Source organism: Amaranthus tricolor, chromosome 9 (genome assembly GCF_026212465.1).
Source record: "Amaranthus tricolor cultivar Red isolate AtriRed21 chromosome 9, ASM2621246v1, whole genome shotgun sequence".
Taxonomy (NCBI): Eukaryota; Viridiplantae; Streptophyta; class Magnoliopsida; order Caryophyllales; family Amaranthaceae; genus Amaranthus; species Amaranthus tricolor.
In genome coordinates, this window is record NC_080055.1 from 5,825,221 (window position 1) to 5,845,608 (window position 20,388).

The window sequence follows — 20,388 nt, forward strand, 5'->3', positions numbered from 1 at the left end:
GTATATTATGTTTTAACCATCTCATAATATCCAATACACTAAATAATATTCATATAATAAATAAAATTGAAAAAATTTTATAAATAATTGAAATAAATGAAATATAATATATAATTTTGTAATACATTAAATGCGATTTGACCTAAAAAGTAAAAAAAAAAGAAAAATTACCGTGAATAATACAAATTTTTGTTAATTTTCCTACAATAATACCAACTATTGATTAACCATATATAATACCAGCTTAGGGGTCGTTTAAGTTGAGAGGATTAAAGGGATTAAGTTGAGAGGAATATAAAAGTCAAACTAGAAAAACAAAGTTAATTAGATAAATGATTAAAGGGATTTGATTGTTAGAGGGATGAAAGAATTGATTAAAAGGTAACGAAAAATGGAGAATATAACAATTCGTTCCCTTATTTGGGTTACAAATTTACTCTATGAGAGGATGGAAAATTCTTTACCATCTAATGAGAAAAATCAACATCTTTTTTATTCATCTTTTTTTTTATTTTCTCTTATTTTAGCTCTATTATAGTTATTTCAATAATTTTATTTGCATCTCTAATTAATTTTATTATATTAATTTGACTTTTTTATTCCCTAAATATTTATTTTCAATCTGAGTTATGCCGAAAAAAGGTTTTTTAATTTATCAACTTTCTACCGGCCCAAGGTTAGTGGTAATATTACTAAATGCCCGCGCTCAAGTCAACCATACTATCCTCCGTTCTCTATCTCAGCATTCCTTATTTCCTCACATATACTTTTACTACTGCTCCAGCCAAATCAATGGCGGAAAGCATCTGATAATTAGTCAACCATTTAATCTTATCAGCTTCGTCGATTTCTGGTTAAATATGCGGTCCAAAGACAAAATCTCTTACTTCTATGACGGTATGTTTTTTAAAACCCTAACTTTACGAAATCTCTGTCGAATTGATTGAGTCGATGAAAGAATTTCTGCAGGTGATGTTGGGAGTGTATACTTTGGGCCAAATCATCCAATGAAGCCTCACAGGCTTTGTATGACTCATCATCTCGTCCTTTCTTACGACCTTCACAATAAAATGGAAATCTATGTATGTGCTAATTTCAATTTTTTACTCCTGTTTTTTTTCTAGAAACTCACTTTCATGGCAGTCTAGATATTGTAAATCACAATATTAGGTAAAAAAAACTTAATCACTAATCATAGAAAAATGGAGCAGGTATATATAAGGTATTTGTTGGCATTGTTTTTTCTTTTTTTCTCATTTTTGTGGTGGTTTTGTGGAGTTTATGTGGTGCAGAGACCTCATAAAGCGTATCCTGTAGAGTTGGCGCAGTTTCATTCACCTGATTACGTCGAGTTTTTAAATCGGATTACGCCTGATAAACAACATCTCTTCATGTCTGAAATGGCCAAATGTATGTAATTTTTGTCCTCTGAAATCTCCTTCGGCATTGATGTGTAAGTATGTCGATTTTATGTGTAGTATAGTTCTTGAGCTTTGAATTAAAATGCGTGTTATCAAAATGAATTATAAACTGTGTTTTCTTCTTATTATTAATATGGACTTTTAGATGATATTTGCTTCAAGTGTTATTTGGAAACAACTTCTTTGTTAATACTAATATAAATAAGATTGCATACATATGCCCAAACCGCCCTTGAGAGGATACAAAAGCATATCAAATTGAGGGTTAGTATGTAAAGAATTGAACTTTATGATGAATGGCGCCAAGGGTGCTATTGTAGGTGTTTGAAAGTTTGGGGGTTGAGTGGCAAGGTGGGAACTTTTAATATAGAATTTTATTTTATTTTATTTTATTTTTCCTTTTTTATTTTCTTGATATAGAATATTATAGATAGGCTTAATTTGATAAAAGTTGGGGGTGAGTGGAAAAAGTAATGTATGACGATTGAAACTTGATGTAGTTTCATTTTTATTGCGTCACTTGATGTAGGTTTGGTCTTGGTAATTTTTGTGTACCAAGCCTTTTTAGTATGAAGCCTTGGGTTAGGCCTTTGGTGGAATAAGTTGGGAGTGGGGTGGGTGGAATTAGAATTCGTAATGTTGAAACTTTTTGAGGATTTTGATTTTCCTCTAAAGTGCTGGTTCGATTATTTTGTATTTGAGTTATTATTTATGGATGGATGAAATAAAATTTTCAAAGTTTGAAACTTTAATATTTTTCTTGATTTGGGGTGTAAATGGAAATTGGTGAATTGTTATTTATGTGTTAATAAACTATGGACGGAAGGGAGGGGAATATGGAGAGAATTTTTGGTGGGGTTTATTAATGGCGTGTGGGTTATGTTGAATTTCTGATTGGTTTTAGTCGCAAATAGACTTGGGCTTGATTTTTATATATATATTTTTTTTGGATTAATGGAGTAGGCGTATGAAAGGGATGGATATGGAGGATGTGGCGTGTTAAAATCAGAAAGGTTGAGCAACACACTTAGCTAGTTTTCTGATATAGAAACACCACAGAAAAACATAGCACATGGAAATGACGTCATGGAGCAGTGGTTATCAATTTAATCGGATTAGCTGCAAGTCTCTTCTAGATAAATGATATTAATGATGAATGGAATGGTTTGTTTCCAAATTTTTTCTAGGTAAGTCTAGCCCCATTTCAACTCGCCTTAAAAGTGGATATGTTTGGTATGAGGTTTCTCTAGAGTTTATATTGCATTATTGTAGTAAAGGATGATAGAGTTTGAAATCTCAAATTATTGATAACCTTTTACAGTTATAAGTGGCAGAATAGTGTTTGGGATTTCAACTTCTACATTCCTATTTTCAGGACTGAAATTATTTTGTTGTAGTTTTCCATTATACAAAATTTATTGGCTCGTTATATAATGCAAAATCTTTAGCCTTTATATACTATTCTTGCTTTAGGCTATTAGTTTTCGAGGTATTCTGTGGTTGGTAAATAAGATAACTGGTAAACAATAATGTCCTTTCGTTTTTTCATCAAAAAATGTTTCCTTCGTTATTTTGTCTACTCTGCCCTTCTATTTTGTCATTTTTTCATATCCTCTTTTATATCTTTCAAATCTTCCTTCCATTTCTAACCCTTATTGTTTCTCCCAACAATCTTTGTCCAATATGTTCATTTAATGACTTGGTGTTCAACTATGGTCTAACTTAATTCTAACTAGTCTTGAACTTATTGAGTTGATCTTTGGCTATCTTCGAATCTCTCAAAGTGCCATAATTTCTCGATGAAGTGCTGACTTATCATTTGACATATCTTTTTTGTTAAGTTCTAGAGTTATACGTTTTGACTCCCGACCGTCTCACTAGTAAACTATGCTAATGGCACATGTTCTCTTATTTTGATTTTTTTTTTTGCCTTACCTTGTTCTCACAATTAAATCCTTTCCTCTTCTATGGGGATCCTTAGGATCTTCTTTTGTATAGAGCCAATAACAATGTCATAGCCTTAATTCGAAAGATTGAGATCGTATCCATGAACCAATAATGTCCTATTAGGTGATCTACATGAATTTCTTTGTTTAGAGTGAAGGAATATTTTGTTTTGTACTTCCAGACTCCAATATATAAATTTTCCAAGAATTAAGGAGCGGAGGGAAATACCTTTTTCAATGGTTGATGGTGGTGTTAGTTTTGTTACTGGTGCTGAAAAAATGGTTTTGTTTATTTAGGGTATTGTTGGATCTTTTGACATGCGGAGGCAGAGCAAGACCAACTTTGTAGGGTTCTTAGGTAGGTTATAATCATAGCTATTTTAAAGGATAATTTTTGAACTTCTTTCTGAAGAAGATGAGGGCTTTGATGTAAGAAGTTCTTGGAGAGCATTCGGTTGATGTATGATATGGGTGGTGGTATGGGTGGATTTCAGGTGGCACTTGGTAAGGAGGGGGCTAAGTGGAAGATGGTGAGGGTGGTGGTTGTTCTCAATCTAGTCGATTGGAGAGACAATATTGATTTCTTGTTGCTATGAACCTTATACCAAGAGAGGATGATTGGAGGGGAAAGAAGTATCAGTCAGAGCGACTTTGATGCTTGGAGTCACTGTTTACTGACGACGTACCTATGTTTGATTGACACTACTTGAGTATGCAGGGATGTGGGTCACATGTTACTCGCTTGAAGGGAAATTATTGAAGGAACACTCGTGTTTGGGTTTAGAACCTTAGATTCAAAAAATTAGGCTAAGGGATTGAAAGGGTTGGGCTTAAGATTGTCCACAATTTGCAAAGCTCTAGTTTTACTAAGTGGAGAAGAGAGAGAAGGAAGCATTGTGTTGAGGGGAGAAAGATAAAGTTAGAATTGTGAATGGCCTAGTGTTCTAAGAATTTGATATAATCCCTCTTTTCGAGCTACTTCATTGTGTGTCCTTGGGATTGAGAAAATATGTTGGTGTACTCATTACTTTGGCTTTTACTTGTTTGATCATTCTAGCAATTTAGATTTTGAGGATTCTTTTCTTTCCAAGACTCAACAAGATTCATTAGACTTTTTTCATTAATTTTGGATTTTGTTTTTTGAAAATTTCTCTTTCGGGGTACATTTTTCCTTTTTGTTAGTTGAAATATTTGACAATATCCTGTTTGAGAAATGCGTTTTGACTTTTGTGCAGTCCTAATGTTATTGTGAAATCACTTTATCAATTTAATGTTTATGTGAAGCGGATTTTAACTTTTAAATTCAATAGAATATATTCTACCTTTCACTCAAATCATTGTTAAATTTTACGCTGTCATTCATACTAAATAATTTATTCCTGTCTGGCCTACAAGCTCTAGGCAGGATATTTTTGTTTGGATGTTTGACTTGGCTGACAAATTTAAATTTATTTCAGATAATCTTGGTGAAGATTGTCCAGTATTTGACAATCTGTTCGAGTTTTGCCAAATTTATGCCGGTGGAACAATAGGTTGTTTTTTTTCTTTTTTAATCTTAATATTCTGGCTATTAATGTGTAATGGTCAAATGTAAATTTATGTGTTTTTTTCTGACAGACGCTGCACATAGGTTGAACAATCAACTGTGTGATATTGCTATAAATTGGGCGGGTGGATTGCATCATGCTAAGAAATGTGAGGCTTCGGGATTTTGTTACATCAATGATTTGGTTTTGGGGATTTTAGAGCTTTTGAAGCACCATGCTCGTGTTCTTTACATCGACATAGATGTCCATCATGGTGATGGTGTAGAAGAGGCATTTTACTTCACGGATAGGTAATGTACTTTTTATCTTGTTAGTTTAAATTTTTTTTTGCTGAATTATATCCCATAGTGTCGCCTTAGTGGGAAAAAGGTAGATAGATCTTTTCATCCCCGAAAAGATCGAGACTCCAGAGTGCTTGGTAATGCATTTTAGAAATTGAAATTACTTCATTTGTTTTTCTTAAGTGCATCGTTTCTCCTTGGCATGCATGATAAGAAATCAAGGGAGAGAGAGAGGGTGTTAGAGTACCAAATTGTCCATGTGAAAGGAAGAATTTGCCATGTGTGGCCCATCTGTATGGGTGCATACTTTTGAACATGGGTAACATTGTCTTACTGTCCAAAAATTTCCATATAAGGAAATGGTGCACTTATTAGAATTTTTTCAGAAGTGAAAATGGTGCACTTTACATAAAATAGAGAAAGTGTAAGGTATTGTACAATGAATTTGAATTTACAAAAAGCTTTTTTCCAAGGGGGCTATATACTAGATTATTTGTTCTTGAAAGAGTTGGAATGCTCATTCAACCACTAAAGGGAGCACCTTGCTCGATCGCTTTAGGCTCCCTTTTTCTATGGCCTCAACCTCACAATATTTGAAATATGTTTCATTGAAAAAAAAATCTTCAGCGTGCTTTAATTTAGCCAAGAAGACCATAAAGTCAAAACCAGAAAAATGTTTTTTCTTTTCTAACTCCTTTGTTAACTCTTTTCGGTATCATCACTTAGTTCCCTTTCCCGCAATTTTTGTAGCTCCATAACTATGGTTTATTTCTTTATTTCTTTATAACAGTTTTTCTCTATTTATTATTCTCATTTAGCTCGTTACCATGCCCTCAACTTTTATTTTGGGCTCTTCGTTATCAGGATTTGATCGGTGAACTTTTTGCTATACCAATTTTCGTGATTATGAATTTTGATGGTTTATAATTTTATATGTATTTATTTAGTCGAAGAATTATATAATTGACAACTTGTTAATGAAATATTCTCCTTGTACATAATGCAAAATATTGCTTCATGGCTGTATTGTAAATGATTTTTCTATTACCGTGATAGATGCCGTCATGAAAAATATTTGAGACAATGATAGATGGCGTCATGTTCTTGTATCTTATTAAGATTTCTGTTTGCCTTGTAGAATCAGAAGGCTTATTAGAGTTCCATATAACAAATAGTTATTTGTTATTTGTGTATTTTTCTTTCCTCCTAACTTCTTTCGTTTTGTGGTGTTTCAGAGTGATGACTGTTAGTTTTCATAAATTTGGAGATCTCTTCTTTCCTGGAACAGGAGATGTGAAGGTGGGAGTATTATCAACTTTTTACTTGAATTTGTTTGTTCCTTTGTTTGAGTTCCTTAATCCATCTTGTACGTTTAGGCAGAATCTGTTGCAAGTCTACTTTGATTTGTGTAGTTCTGATATATGTTAATGAGTTTTTGTTCTGGATTTTTTTTTCAATATGAACATGATTTGTTAACCATTGTGTAGGAAATCGGTGAGAGGGAAGGGAAGTTCTATGCCATAAATGTTCCTCTCAAGGATGGTATTGATGACACTAGCTTTACAAGACTTTTCAAGGCTGTAAGTTCAATTTCTAAAGGCCACTGAATTTGACGTGAATAACCTGACATGTATCACAACTTTGCAAGCAATGATAAGCTTATCTTTTATTGCTTTGCTGCAGATTATTTCCAAGGTTGTCGAGTTCTATCAGCCTGGAGTGATTGTACTTCAATGTGGAGCTGATTCTCTAGCTGGTGATCGATTAGGCTGCTTCAACCTCTCTATAGATGGTGCTGTTTTTCTGTAATACAACCTTTTTATCTTATTTTTTGTAGGAATTCCCGCTGGCATGGAATTACAGTAGGCTTTCTAGAATATCATAAGGATAATTGTGTTGCTGATGCTGTTACAGGACATGCAGAGTGCGTTAGGTTTGTAAAGAAATTCAATTTGCCCTTGCTGGTAGGTTTTGAAGAATGATCTAATTATACTTTTGGGTGTATGTGAACTCTACTAAACTGACGAGGTCTTGTTATTAGGTTACTGGAGGAGGTGGCTACACAAAAGAAAATGTCGCTCGGTGCTGGACTGTAGAAACTGGAGTTCTTTTAGATACAGATCTGCCAAATGGTATTTTGTTTGACTTGGCATGTCATTGTTAAAGTCCATTTATTCCTCACTTAGTTCTTCAATCCCTTTATGATCCTGCTATGTTTCTGCGTCAGTGCTAAATTTATCTTCTCTGCAGAGATTCCGGAAAATGAGTATATCAAATATTTTGGACCGGAATATTCCTTGAGGATTCCCAACAGGCACATGGTATATTTTGCTCTCATTTCATGTTTCTATTTCTCAAATAGTCGGCCATAATTTTATTTTGGACTGTATAAAACTGTATATTTGCACCAAGAAGGCTTCAAGATTCACCTCACTGCTGCCAAGAATGCAGGATTTAGCAGACCTTCTTTGTTACACATTCTTGAACAAAGAACTAGATATGATTAGATGCGACCCAACTGGCTTCACTCACCAGCAAACCCTTGCCCGCACACTCTTCAAACAAGGTTTTACTCACTTTTTTCTTCGTGGATTCTTGCTGACTTCCCATCCTTGCTTCACTCACAAGTGATGGAAGACAGGTTAGGACTTAGCACCGACCAACCCCCTTGAAAGAAACTATTTCTGAAATTACTTCTCAACAATTTGTTTCAATAACCAAAATCAATGTATACAATGTTTGAGGGGCCTAATCCCTCCTTAGAACGGCTATTAGGTTTTATAACTACTTTAACAAACTACAACCATATTGTTAGATTACACACGTGTTTCAAGCCATATTGTTATCATATTCCTTAGGCCCATTATCTTAGGACCATGAGTGTAAGACCCTTGGTTGCTTGCTGATTCATCCTTCTCAAAGTACTTTTTTGCAGTAGGTCTTAGCATGTCCAGTGCACTGGTCTTTATGTTAGGCTTGGGTAAGGACTCTGTTTTGTGACTTAAAGTCTGTAGTGTAGCACATTCCTTAGCAACAATCCCTTCACTTTTCCTTGGAGATGTGCCTCTTGGTTCAACTCCTCCTTCAAAGAGAATTGACCTCAATTCTTGGTCTTCATGGTAAGGTGCCAAGTCTCCAATGTTGAAGGTGGACTGCACTCCATACCTTTCAAGCACATCTATCTTGAAGGCATTGTCTCCATACTTGGCTAAGATTTCGAAGGGACTAACAACTCTTAGCATTAGTTTGTTCTTCCCGGTGATGGGAATCTATCTTTTCTGAGATGATCCACACAAGGTTTCCTCATGTGCTTGAACCTCATGTCAGCTTTTTGCTTATATTTGAGATTGGCTTAGATTATATTTTCCTTTACCTTTCTGTGTATCTTTAGTAGTGCTTCTGCTTGTTGATTGGCATCCAAATGCATGCTTTCCTATCTAGGTAAATCAATCAAAGAAAGGGGGTAATACCCTTTACACATTCAAAAGGGAATACTTTGTTGTGAGACTGGGACTCTTGTTATTAGTTAGTTCAACATGACCAAGTTTTGTGTCCCGGTCTTTGGTGTTCTTGTTAACCTGACTTATGAGTATGGCTCCTAGTTTTTTTTTTGTAACTTCAGTTAGTTTTTCCATCTGTTTGACGGTGATGAGAAGTACTCAATAGTAGTTTTGTCCCTAGTAATTTTCAGTGTACCCCATAAGGAAGCTGAGAAACTTGTTATCTCTATAAGAAATTATAGTTCTAGGCATAATCTGCCTTTCTACATGCTATGCAATGGGCCATCTTGGAGAACCTGCCCACGACTATCATGATGGAATCTTTGCCCCTTTGTGTCTTAGGGAGTGCAACAATAAAGTACATGCTAACATGTTCGCATGATGAGTTGGCTACTAGCAGTGGTTTATATTCTCTTTGATGGAATGTTAATCTAGCTCTATGTTAAGTCTTAACACCTGAGTATGCACTTCGCTACTATTTTCAGGATCTTAGGCCAAAAAAAATGTTGTGCTAGCATATCTAGAGTTTTCTGTATGCCAAAATGTCCCCCTAAAGTACCTTCATGCACCTTTTTGATGAGTATATATCTTAGAGTGGGTATGGGGAATGCAAAGCTTATTTTCCTTGAAGATGAATCCCTCTTGAATGTAGAATAATCCTTCACTGACACTTCAAATATTTGTCTTTGAAGTCGGGATCATTAGGATAAAGGTCTTTGATCATTTCAAAAACTAGGATCTAAGATTCCAAAAGGGCCAATAGATGGTGTCTCCTACTAAGGGCATTTGCTATGATGTTAGCCTTCCTTGCCTTATATTTTGAGAAAAAGGTAATAGTTTGTAGTAATTCGGCCCTTTTCCCATGCCTGGCATTTGGCATTTAACTTGTGTTCACCATTAATGTATCTCAATGATTCATGGTCTGAATGGAGGACAAGAGGTCGTATATTAAGATAGTTTAACCAATGTTCTAAGGCCCTAACTATTGTATAGAATTTTCTTTCTCCTAGTTCCCATTCACATTCCTTTCTACTGAATGCGCAAATTTTAATTAACTGCAAGCGCATGGTATACGTTTAGCTATACAGTTCGAACTCATGGAAGCGAGTTAACAAATTCGTTTAGTTTATGATTACAAGATACGGACAAACAAAATAGCTGGTTCGAATGTCTAACACTACTAATAGCAATAATGTAAAATGATGCAACTAACGCTAATGAATAAAGCTAGAATAGTAATTGATATGAAGATGATGATAATGAAACAAGTCTAGGATGTTGGGAATTGCCTAATTCTAACACGGAAGTCAATTACTCTCATAATTGTATGAAATTGAGTCTTTGGCATGATTAAACATGATCTAATTAGTCTCAAGCGTCTGCTCTATTGATCAATATCGATTTAAGACCTTACTAGTATCAATCCTCAAACTTCCGTTTTATTGGTTAAACTAATAGGAATTTAACTTAAAATATACCTCAATCCTAAATTAATCGTAATGTCAAACTTTCGTTTTATTGAAAAGGTTAATAAAGATATTTAAATTAAGGTTCATTAAGCATAGGTTATCATAGACCCAAATTTCACACAATTAATCGATCAAATATCATTCCATGCTATTGAATCATGGTCAATCCCTTAACCCAAGAGAAGAAAACAACTCACTAGACATGATTATGAACATGCAATTGAGAATGAATGGAAATCTAATTGAGATGCTAAACGTGATAATAATAAACAATTCAAGACAAAAAGACAAGTAATGAAAGAGTAAATCAAGAATACTTCAAATGAAACGTACGTGAATGTAAATTGCAGTGAAATTAAACATGACAATGGAGTTTTTCACAATGGAAACTCTAAGAATTAAGGAAAAGAACTCTGAAATTAAAAACTAAAAACTGATAAATAACTACCACTATTTGTGCTAATTACCTAAAAAGTAACTGAAGTATACGAAAAAATGCAACTGTCAGCCAGGCGACGACTCGTGACAAAGGGGTGACGATTCGTCGCTTTTGTTCTGCTTGGATTATGTGACTCCTGGAGGTTTGCGACGAGTCGTGGCATGATGGGGATGACTAGTTGCTTTGGCTCTGGACTCCTCTGGCGACTTCAGTGGATATGCGACAAGTCGTGGCATCCTGGGGACGACTCGTCGCTTTTGTTCTGGACTCCATTTGCTCAACGACGAGTCGTGGCTCTTGGTACTGCTTAGCTACGACTCGTTTCTTTCCCTCGGGGCTTGTCTGGCTTGATCTCTTTACTTCTTTAGGGGTCTTAGGCCATTTCTCCAAGCCTTCACCCTCTTGTCACCCCTGAAACCTAATGAAACTCCGATTTTCGCCTCAAATTACATAGTGTAAAAACAAGGCTGCATAGCATCGTTTCGGCCGCATTGTAAAGGTTTTCAAATTAAACGAACCGATATATCCCGCACTGTAAAGGTGTAAAAAAACCGCATTTTAGGTCGTATCAAGGGATATCTTACGGTTTCGACCGATATTTAGGCGTTACAATAACCACATCACTCCCGTTACATCATCACCACTACATTACCGCGATCGCGACCGTTACCACATTTTTTTACTATGCCTCAAAATAACATGAAATACAATAATAAACAAGAGCCAAAAATATGAAAACCTATTATCAAAACTAACTAAAACCCACTAAATCATCATAAAAGGAGTATAAAAATGACATGCATAAATGCAAATAATCGCACTTATCAAACTTCCACATGCTTAACCTTGCTCTTCCTCGAGAAAATCGAGGTGAAAATACATAGAAATCAAGGTTAAGACACGGTCTCTGGTTCCTAAACTACTCCTTATTCCTCCCTTTCCTAGACTCCTCTAATTCTCGGTGTTTGCCAAGAATTCAAATAACCTTACCACTTGTCCCCTTCACTTGCCTGACACCAACACAACGCAAAACTAGGAGCACTAAATCCCTACACTTCAACCTCCTTATGCCTCCTAAAGAACACGAGAAAAAAAAATATTCTACACTTATCCCTCCAATGGTGACCTACTTAAATGCTTACCGTATAGCTCCCACTTCTTATGTCACCAGCTCCAAGTACAAAATTAAATGTATGAAAAATTTAATTCTCTTCTCATATTTGGGTTTTCGTCTTAGCCACTCATTATTTTTTCAAATTCTAACTTGCTCACCTACTCAATGTCGCTCTTTTGCTTATGTCGCCCTTTCGGGTTTTCAACCTTGCTGGGCTTTTCTCTTTTCAAGCATTTTTTTTCTTTTTCCCTTTTTTGATGAAGAACATGTACAGATTTAGCGATAATGAAAATAAATTACAATGCATACACAAAGCTAAATCTATACAAGAAATGAGAAATAGAAAACATAAACAAGCAAGCTATAGGTTCCCCCATACTTGCTTTTCATGGTGAGTAGCAAGAGGGTGTTTAGCAACCCTTATAAGCATAGGGTCTTTAGTAACCCCGAATATGTCAATCAAAGCACAAATGGAAGAGAATGTAGCCTACCTAATGAAACTCCAATGTCAAAACCGGGATAGCTTTATCTGTTACAACATTACCTTTTAAAGCATGAAACACTAGCTCTACTTATGACTCCCCAAAAGTAAGAGGCTTCCTATCTTAGTCTCCCTTTCTCTCATAAAATGATCTCACCGTGTAAGCCTATAAAAATTTCAAACCCCTTATCAACCTCATACCTATCCCAACACAACTCCATCATCACAACCACAACATAATGTACCAAAACAAACACCCAAACTCTAGAACATTAAGGCTCATATAAACTCGATTTGGATCAAAGAGGATGGGGGCTTATTATTGGTTAAAATTTTTTAGCTCATATTAACATGCAATGATTAAATAGGAGATGATGTGCGAGAATCTAAGTGAGGATGGTTAGGTGGGTCAAGGTATGAAATCTAGGGGAGTTAGAATATAGAGAAAGATGAGAGTAGAGATAGAAATAGAAGTATACCTGCAAGCGCCGTGACAAAGAAGGGACACTCACTCTTCTTTTGCCTAGACCTCTTTCACAGGTTATGGGCTAGCATTCTTTTATTTTTTATTTTTTTTGAATTTTTCATGTTTTTTTCGAGATAGGGGTAATCAAAAAGAAAAAAAGGGGAAAAACAAAAGCAAAAGAAAACGAAAATAATAACAAAAACAATAAAATCCTAATCTAAGAAAGCATAAAAACTAAACTAAGAAAGCATAGAACCTACAGCTAAGAAAGCAATAAAAACTAGGAAAGCATAGGTGTAGACTCCCCCCATGCTTATTAGAAGCATCGTTCTCAATGCTTTATAACATAACAAAGGAACATCATCATAAAAGCACAAGCACACATGTGGGGGAAGTCGAGGACATGTGGACTTCAGTGGTGAGGAACCGCGGCGAAAGAAGGAGGACTTCCTCCTTGACCTTTTGGCCTCTAGATGGGCCGCTTTGTCCCTTTTCTTTTGGGCCTCTAACTCAGCAATCTGGGCCCTCAGGTCTTGGAACGAGGTAACCGCAAAGTGTGCAGTTTGGGCCCGCTGAGCCATCATGAAAGAGCTCAGATGAGTATTAATGTCATACATGTCTGAGTCATAGGAATCATATAGATCGTTCCATTGATAGTTGCAGGTGTCTTGGAGGGTTTGAAGGTTATCATCTATACGGTCTATGCGACCCTCCATCTGGTCAAAACGACCAAGCATCTGCTGACACCGGGCCTGGTCATCCTCATATGAGTATGAGGGTACCTGCTTCCCGTAAAAAGGCTCTTCCTAAAAAGGTTGAGCATACGGGGCTTCTTGCTGTTGAGGCTTGGGTTGTTGTTCGTCGCCCCCTGCCTCATCATCATCCCCACCTTCCTCCTCGATATAAGCACATAATAACTCAACTGCGTTATGCAGTGAGTATTGGATGACTCTCATAGTAAGCCCATGAACATTGTGTGGGGCTGCGGAGGAAGGGAAAGTGTACGCCTATTGGGGCGTACCAGGTAAGGGCCTTGGTTTTCCTTGTAGTAGAAGAACTTCACGCTACGTAGGGTGGCATAATCGTAGCTAATACTGGCACTGGTAGATAGGGACTCGTAGTCCTCAGGAAACTCGATTCCATGATTCCATACAAGTATGGTAATCATTGCACCAATCGAAACTTTTCTTGTTGGAGATTTTTGGATCTCCAAGCACTTCTGGACAAAGAGATGGGGGCGTGTAGGTCCAGGAACTACCGAGGCTCTTAAAAGCCCTAGCTCAGCCTGCGCAACCTGAGTAGGCTCCCCTTGACTAAAGATGGTCATGGCAAGCAGGCGATAGACATAACGTAGTGCAGGGTGCCAGAATTTGCTAATATTATTGCCGGATCGAGCGTAGGGTAGGCCCCCAGTCATCTGGGCCAAAAAGCATGAATGTCCCCCTTTAAAGGAGTTTGGTGTTCCTTTATTGTAAACTCCCAACCAAAAGCTTCAGCTATTTGGAGGTATGTCATTCTATACGTATAATTGAAGGCGTTTAATGTAATGTAGTATTATGCGTACCCCCTCATATGTCATACTCTTATCTTTGTCTATATTCAAGCTCCACTAGATCGTCATAGCTTGATTCGCTTAGCCATCCTCACATAGATTCTCGCACATCATCTCCTATTTAACCTTTGCATGTTAATATGAGCTAAAAAATTTTAACCGATAAGAAGCCCCCATCCTCTTTGATCCAAATTGAGTTCTTGGATTGCGAGATCCAAGAGCTCTATTATATGAGCCTTAATGTTATGGAGTTTGGGTGTTTGTTTTGGTACATTATGGTGTGGTTGTGTTGGGATGGGTATGAGGTTGATAAGGGGTTTGGAATTTTGATGGGCTTACACGGTGAGATTATTTTATGAGAGAAAGGGAGACTAAGATAGAAAACCTCTTACTTTTGGGAAGTCATAAGTAGAACCGATGTCTAATGCGTTAAGAGGTAATGTTGTAACCGATGGTGCTATCCCGATTTCAAGATTGGAGTTTCATTAGGTAGGCTACATTCTCTTCAATTTGTGCTTTGATTGACATATTCGGGGTTACTAAAGGCCCTATGTTTATAAAGGTTGCTAAACACCCTCTTGCTACTAACCATGAAAAGCAAGCATGGGGGAATCTATAGCTTGCTTGTTCATGTTTTCTATTTCTCATTTCTTGTATAGATTTAGCTTTGTGTATGCATTGTAATTTATTTTCACTATAGATGAATTTTTACATGTTCTTCATTGAAAAAGGGAAAACGCCCAGTAAGTTTGAAAACCCGAAAGGGCAACCTTGGTAAAAAAGCGGCATTGAGTGGATGAGTAAGTGACAATTGAAAAAAATAATGAGTGGCTAGGACGAAATACCAAATATGAATTCCTAGGGAAAATGAGAGAAAGAGAGAGATTTAGATTTTCATGCATTTCATTTTGTACTTGGAGCTGGTGACATAGGAAGTGGGAGCTATAAGGTAGGTCACCATTGGAGGGATAAGTGTAGAATTTTTTTTCTTTTCTCATGTTCTTTAGGAGACATAACGAGGTTGAAGTGTAGGGATTTTGAGTACTTCCTTTTTGGTGCTCCTGGTTTTGTATTGTGTTGGTGTTAAGCAAGTGATGGGGACAAGTGGAAAGGTTATTTGGATTCTTGGCAAACATCGGGAATTAGAGGAGAAATGGAGGCATAAGGAGTAGTTTAGGAACCAGAGACCGTGTCTTAACCTTGATTTCTATGTATTTTCACCGCGATTTGTTCGAGGACGAGCAAAGGTTAAGCATAGGGGAGTTTGATAAGTGCGATTATTTGCAATTATGCATGTAATTTTTATACTCCTTTTGTGATGATTTAGTGGGTTTTAGTTAGTTATGATAATAGGTTTTCATATTTTTTCCTCACGTGTTTAATATTGTATCTCTAGGAGGAGGAATTGCCTTATGAAGTTGAAGAAATACTAAATCCTTAATTTGCCTTCCAGCTTTAAGGAAAAGATGTTAGTAAAACCATCATGTAATGTTTATCTATCATTTTGTCATGGTCTTTCCCACAACACATGGCATGCACTCATTTCTAAAACATCACACATGACCTTATCCCTGAATGACCCGACAGAGAAATTCACCAAACACTGTTTCTTGAAAAAATTCTCAGTTTTGTCGTCCAACCACCTATGTTTGTAAGGATGGGGGTGTTGTGTGTTTAAGCCTAATTTTCTTACCAACTATTGGCTGACACAATTTGATTCAACAGTTTCTTTTTCAAGCTCTTTTTTGTCATCCAACCACCCAACTTTTCCCTGATGTCATCCCTCAATCCCCCTATTTTCATTTGTTTAGGTTCATTATTATCACATAGTACAGTCACTTTTTGCCGCTCTTGTATTTATTCTGCCATAGTCTTGTTCCCATGTTTCAAGGTTTTCAAGGGGGAATATACTTTCTCCTGAGGTGTTTCTTGAGCTTATCTCATGTATCAATCTTATTTCTTTCCTCTCTTCTCTTTTTCTAGACTCCTAACCAGGTAGCAGCAAACTTGGTTACTACTTACCATTATACAACTTTGGTCGGTTGGGGTTTCTTTATATTCGAAGTACCTGTCAATGGTGTTTTTCCTCTCAATATAGTCTTCTGGATTTAAGGAAACCCCATCAAACTCGGGGATTTCAACCATAAGTATTCAATCCTCGGTCGTTCTATCCCTAAAGGCCATAGGTTGAGGTCTGTCTGGATTGTTACCATTAACTTTGAAAATGTAGTTGACTCAGCATTTGTGCCAAAGCATAAGTCTTTCTTCTATATACATTTTAACAAGATTTTGACAAAACAGGTTTAGTTAAAAGAAATTCACAGAAAAAAGGACCCAAGAACAATCTTTTTTACAAATTCAGCATTGCACTGACAGGTTTTCCTTTGTATTAGGGTTTTGAATGGTATAATTTAGATTCAAGAAGCAAAGTTACACAAGTATAAAATTTTACAAAGATAATGACTGGACTGGAGAAGCTACCCTTCTAAATTCATGTGTCCTGATTCATACCTTAGATTAAGTGTCTTCTTGGGTCTGCTTAGGCTTTTAGAAAAAGGTGATCTTGGAGCGTTGGTCTAATACTAAACTTGCACTAAGGAGGCTTCAAGATTCGAACCACTGATGGATTTAGTGGACCCTCTTTTTACACAACCTTGAACAAAGAATTCGCTCACCAGCAACCCCTTGCCCTCACACTCTTCAAACAAGGTTTCACTCACCTTGTTCTTTGTGGATTCTTGCTGACTTCCCACCCTTGTTTTACTCACAAGTGATGGAAGACAGGTTACAACTTAGCACCTACCAGCTCCAGAGAAACTCTTTTTCTGAAATTACTTCTCAACAATTTGTTTCAATAACCAAAATCAATGTTATCAATGTTTGTAGGGCATTATTTATAGAGACATAGTTTCTCCCCACAACGGCTATAAGGCTTTATAACTACTTCAACAAACAAACAGCTAATCTTCTAACAAACTAACAGCTGTTTTTGTAACTGCCTTAACAGATTTATAATGAACTCAAAACTACATAGCAGGCCATTTCTAGGCTTAGATTACACATGTGTTTCAAGCCATATTGATATCATATTCCTTGTTCCTATTAATTTAGGATCAGGAGTGTAAAACCCCTGGTTGCTTACTGATTCATCCTTCTCAAAGTGCTTCTTTCCACTAGGTCTTAGTATGTCCTGTACACCGGTCTTTGTGTTGGGCGTGGGTGAGGACTCCCTATGTTGTGACTTGGAGTCTGTGGTGTCTGTTCATGCTGGTGTAGTGAATTCTTCTGCCAGCTCAGTTGCAATGGGTTTCTCAATATGTTCTTCAGCACAATTCTCGGCATCTTCCTCGGTGGTTATTCCTTTAGTACAGTCCCTAGCACATTCCTCAGCAGAAATTCCTTCTCCTTCCTTTGGAGTTGTGCCTCTTGGTTCAATATACCTTCTTAGGTTTAATTTGTTCATCTTTGGAGGTTTCGGATTGCCCATAAACACACCTGGCCTCTTTACTATGTAACGGAGTACAATTATATGGGAAAAAAAATTGTTAGAGATCATATTTCCTTCTGATTTTGGCTCTTGGCATAATTTCTGGGGAAAACTTGAGCACACCCCCCAGAAAGAAAAACTTGCACAACACCTCTAGAATCCAGATCATCACAAACGGAGCTCCAAAATTGTAAACCAACTGGCAAATCCCCATAAATGTATCCCCTATCATAAGACTTCTCAATCATAAACAACCATGCTCTTGGATATTTAAAAAAAGAATTATAGATAAATACCAACTTTGCACTAGGCTGAGAAAATACTAATGAATATTGGCAACATTTTCTCCTTGGTGGTTTAATTGGATTCGGTAAAACTTTTTCATCTGAAATATCCATCAATTTTGACCACCAAAGATTAAACTTTTGTCCATCTGCTATACATGATGGTGAGTGGTGACAAGCTCGATAAAAGTTTTAAAAAAACTGTTTTACATATTTAAGCAACAGTTAGATGATGTGTTGTGGGCGGAGAAAGCAATAGCTATCACGCAGTTTTATAATTGAGTTGAAGCTATGAATTGGAGAAGTTAGATAAATGTGACAACTGGTACATAGCATTGTTCTTAACGTTTTTCTAAATCCTGGCTGATTAGAAAATCCATGCCATTCTCTCTTGAAGTTTTCCTCCTCTATTACTTGCAACTTAAGCATGCCCCAACTAAAATCTTTGGAAAGGCATTTGCTGGCGTGGTGGTTATGTGGGAATGGTCAGAATCTTATCAGTGAAATGGGTAGAATCTTAAGTTGTTTTCTTTAAAAAATGCAATTGAAATGCTACTGATTATTTGGTGGTGACTGCCTGACTAGTGTCAAGGGTAGTTAATAGCAGTGCAGCTTGATTGTTTAATTAATATTCTCTGAGACTTTATAAATAGTACAATTCAAAAAAAGCTGGAATTTTTCATGGACTGTTTTTGAATTTCAATTTTGGTGTGCTTGCCTTCACCAGGAAAATCTGAACAGTAAATCGTACTTGACAACAATCAAAATGCAAGTTCTTGAAAACCTTCGGTGTATCCAACATGCGCCTAGTGTACAGATGCAGGAGGTCAGTAGCAAGAACGTTTGGTTTCACAGTATTTTTCTAAAGGAAGTTCTTATTTTGTCGAGTATGAAGGGAAGCTTGATGTTTTTGTTGTCCGTTTTTGTTGTAATATTTCTGATGTGTTTCTACTTAAAATTTCATTTGGTTTTAGCAGCTCAAAAGTTTTGATTGCACATATATGATTTGTCATGTGCAAATTTGCCATCGTTGGATTATAGGCATTCTATAAATGTAAATGCATACGATGCATTAGCAAATAACTCCTTTTTCACAAAGCAACAATCTGGCATAAGTTCCCTGATCAGATTCAATTTGATTGTAGGTTCCCCCTGATTTTTATATACCCGACTTTGATGAAGATGAGAACCCAGATGAACGGATAAATCGTAAGTGTTACGAAGCTATCTTGCAATTGATTTACTAATTACTATAGTCCCATTTCTATATGTGATGACTTGTAATTCTATACTTATGAATCCCTTATTCCATTTCTAAAATCAAATTATCAGAGCACACACGGGACAAGATGGTCCAAAGGGATGATGAATATTACGATGGGGACCATGACAATGATCATAACATGGATGATGTATAAGGGCCAGATCGAAATTCAACACCGCTTCATTTTGTAGTAACTGGTAGTAATTTATTATCGTGAATGTATATAATTTGTTTTTAATTTTTACTTCCATGGATAAGACAGTTCAATAGCATTCAAGTTTGATATATGCGATTTCAAAAAAAAAAAAGTTGCTATATTAGTGTCATGCCATTCTTTTTGGACAGACCGTAGTTGACAAATTTGATTGCCATAGTAAGCAGTAGCATTTTGTTGGTGGATGGATAGCTTATGGCTGTAATGGTGTTAACCCTTTTGTTTATCAACATTTATTCCTCCTCTCGAGAGCCATACCTAATGAAATGAAACTGTCAAATTAGAATCTTGCATTGTCACTTGTTGAAGATTTCATTAACATATCAATCCCCTGTTTTAGGGAGTAGTACACTCAAAGTCTTGTATTTCAGATGCTTGGGAATGAGCTAGAGTTATTTGTTTGGTGTGAAAAGAAAATAGACTATACAGCTACATTATTGCTGTTGCGAAATAGAAGCAGGAACTAGGATGAAAAATATTAGTGATGATTGATGTGTGGTTATGTGGTGATTGCTGACGTTTTTGTAGGGTGGGAGGGGTTGTTATGCTGAGGTATTGTGCTACTCGGCTGTTTTTCTGATGTTCGAATGTGGCCATGACTAGTGAAACAATTGCTGATGGATGTTGTGTTGATGCTTGGAGTTGAGCATAGGAGCTTGGAACAGGCAGCTGCTGTACGGAGGACCGAACGCGTGAGGATGGTCGGGGAGCTCCACTTTTTAAGGGAGACATAAGGAGGTCTTCTGATGATTTCTAACAAAAAGGCAAAGCAAACTTATAATTATATATAATTTATAAATTTAAACTTTGTTTGAATAGAAGAAATTGAAAAAAAAAGGGGAAATGGAGGTATTTAGAAGGATATAATTTCCTTCGTTTGAATAATAAATTTAAAGCAGATTAGATTAAGGAGGAGGAAAATT

The 20,388-nt window shown here is 36.4% G+C and overlaps 1 protein-coding gene across 3 annotated transcripts; it reads left to right on the forward strand.

Annotated features, from left to right (window-relative positions):
* Positions 1 to 695: 695 nt before the first annotated feature.
* Positions 696 to 19,764, forward strand: LOC130823111 (histone deacetylase 9). Of its 3 annotated transcripts, none has more exons than XM_057687724.1 (14): positions 696 to 897; positions 970 to 1,082; positions 1,293 to 1,410; positions 4,825 to 4,899; positions 4,985 to 5,204; positions 6,431 to 6,494; positions 6,683 to 6,775; positions 6,879 to 6,987; positions 7,110 to 7,159; positions 7,237 to 7,327; positions 7,446 to 7,516; positions 18,715 to 18,813; positions 19,133 to 19,196; positions 19,320 to 19,764. In XM_057687724.1, exons 1-14 carry the CDS (start codon positions 861 to 863, stop codon positions 19,403 to 19,405), a joined length of 1,290 nt encoding a protein of 429 aa, XP_057543707.1. In that variant the 5' UTR covers positions 696 to 860; the 3' UTR covers positions 19,406 to 19,764. The 3 variants fall into 3 exon arrangements, with proteins under 3 accessions (XP_057543707.1, XP_057543708.1, XP_057543709.1); XM_057687726.1 differs by having other exon boundaries at positions 875 to 897; positions 1,279 to 1,410; XM_057687725.1 differs by lacking the exon at positions 18,715 to 18,813.
* The last annotated feature ends 624 nt before the right edge of the window (positions 19,765 to 20,388 follow it).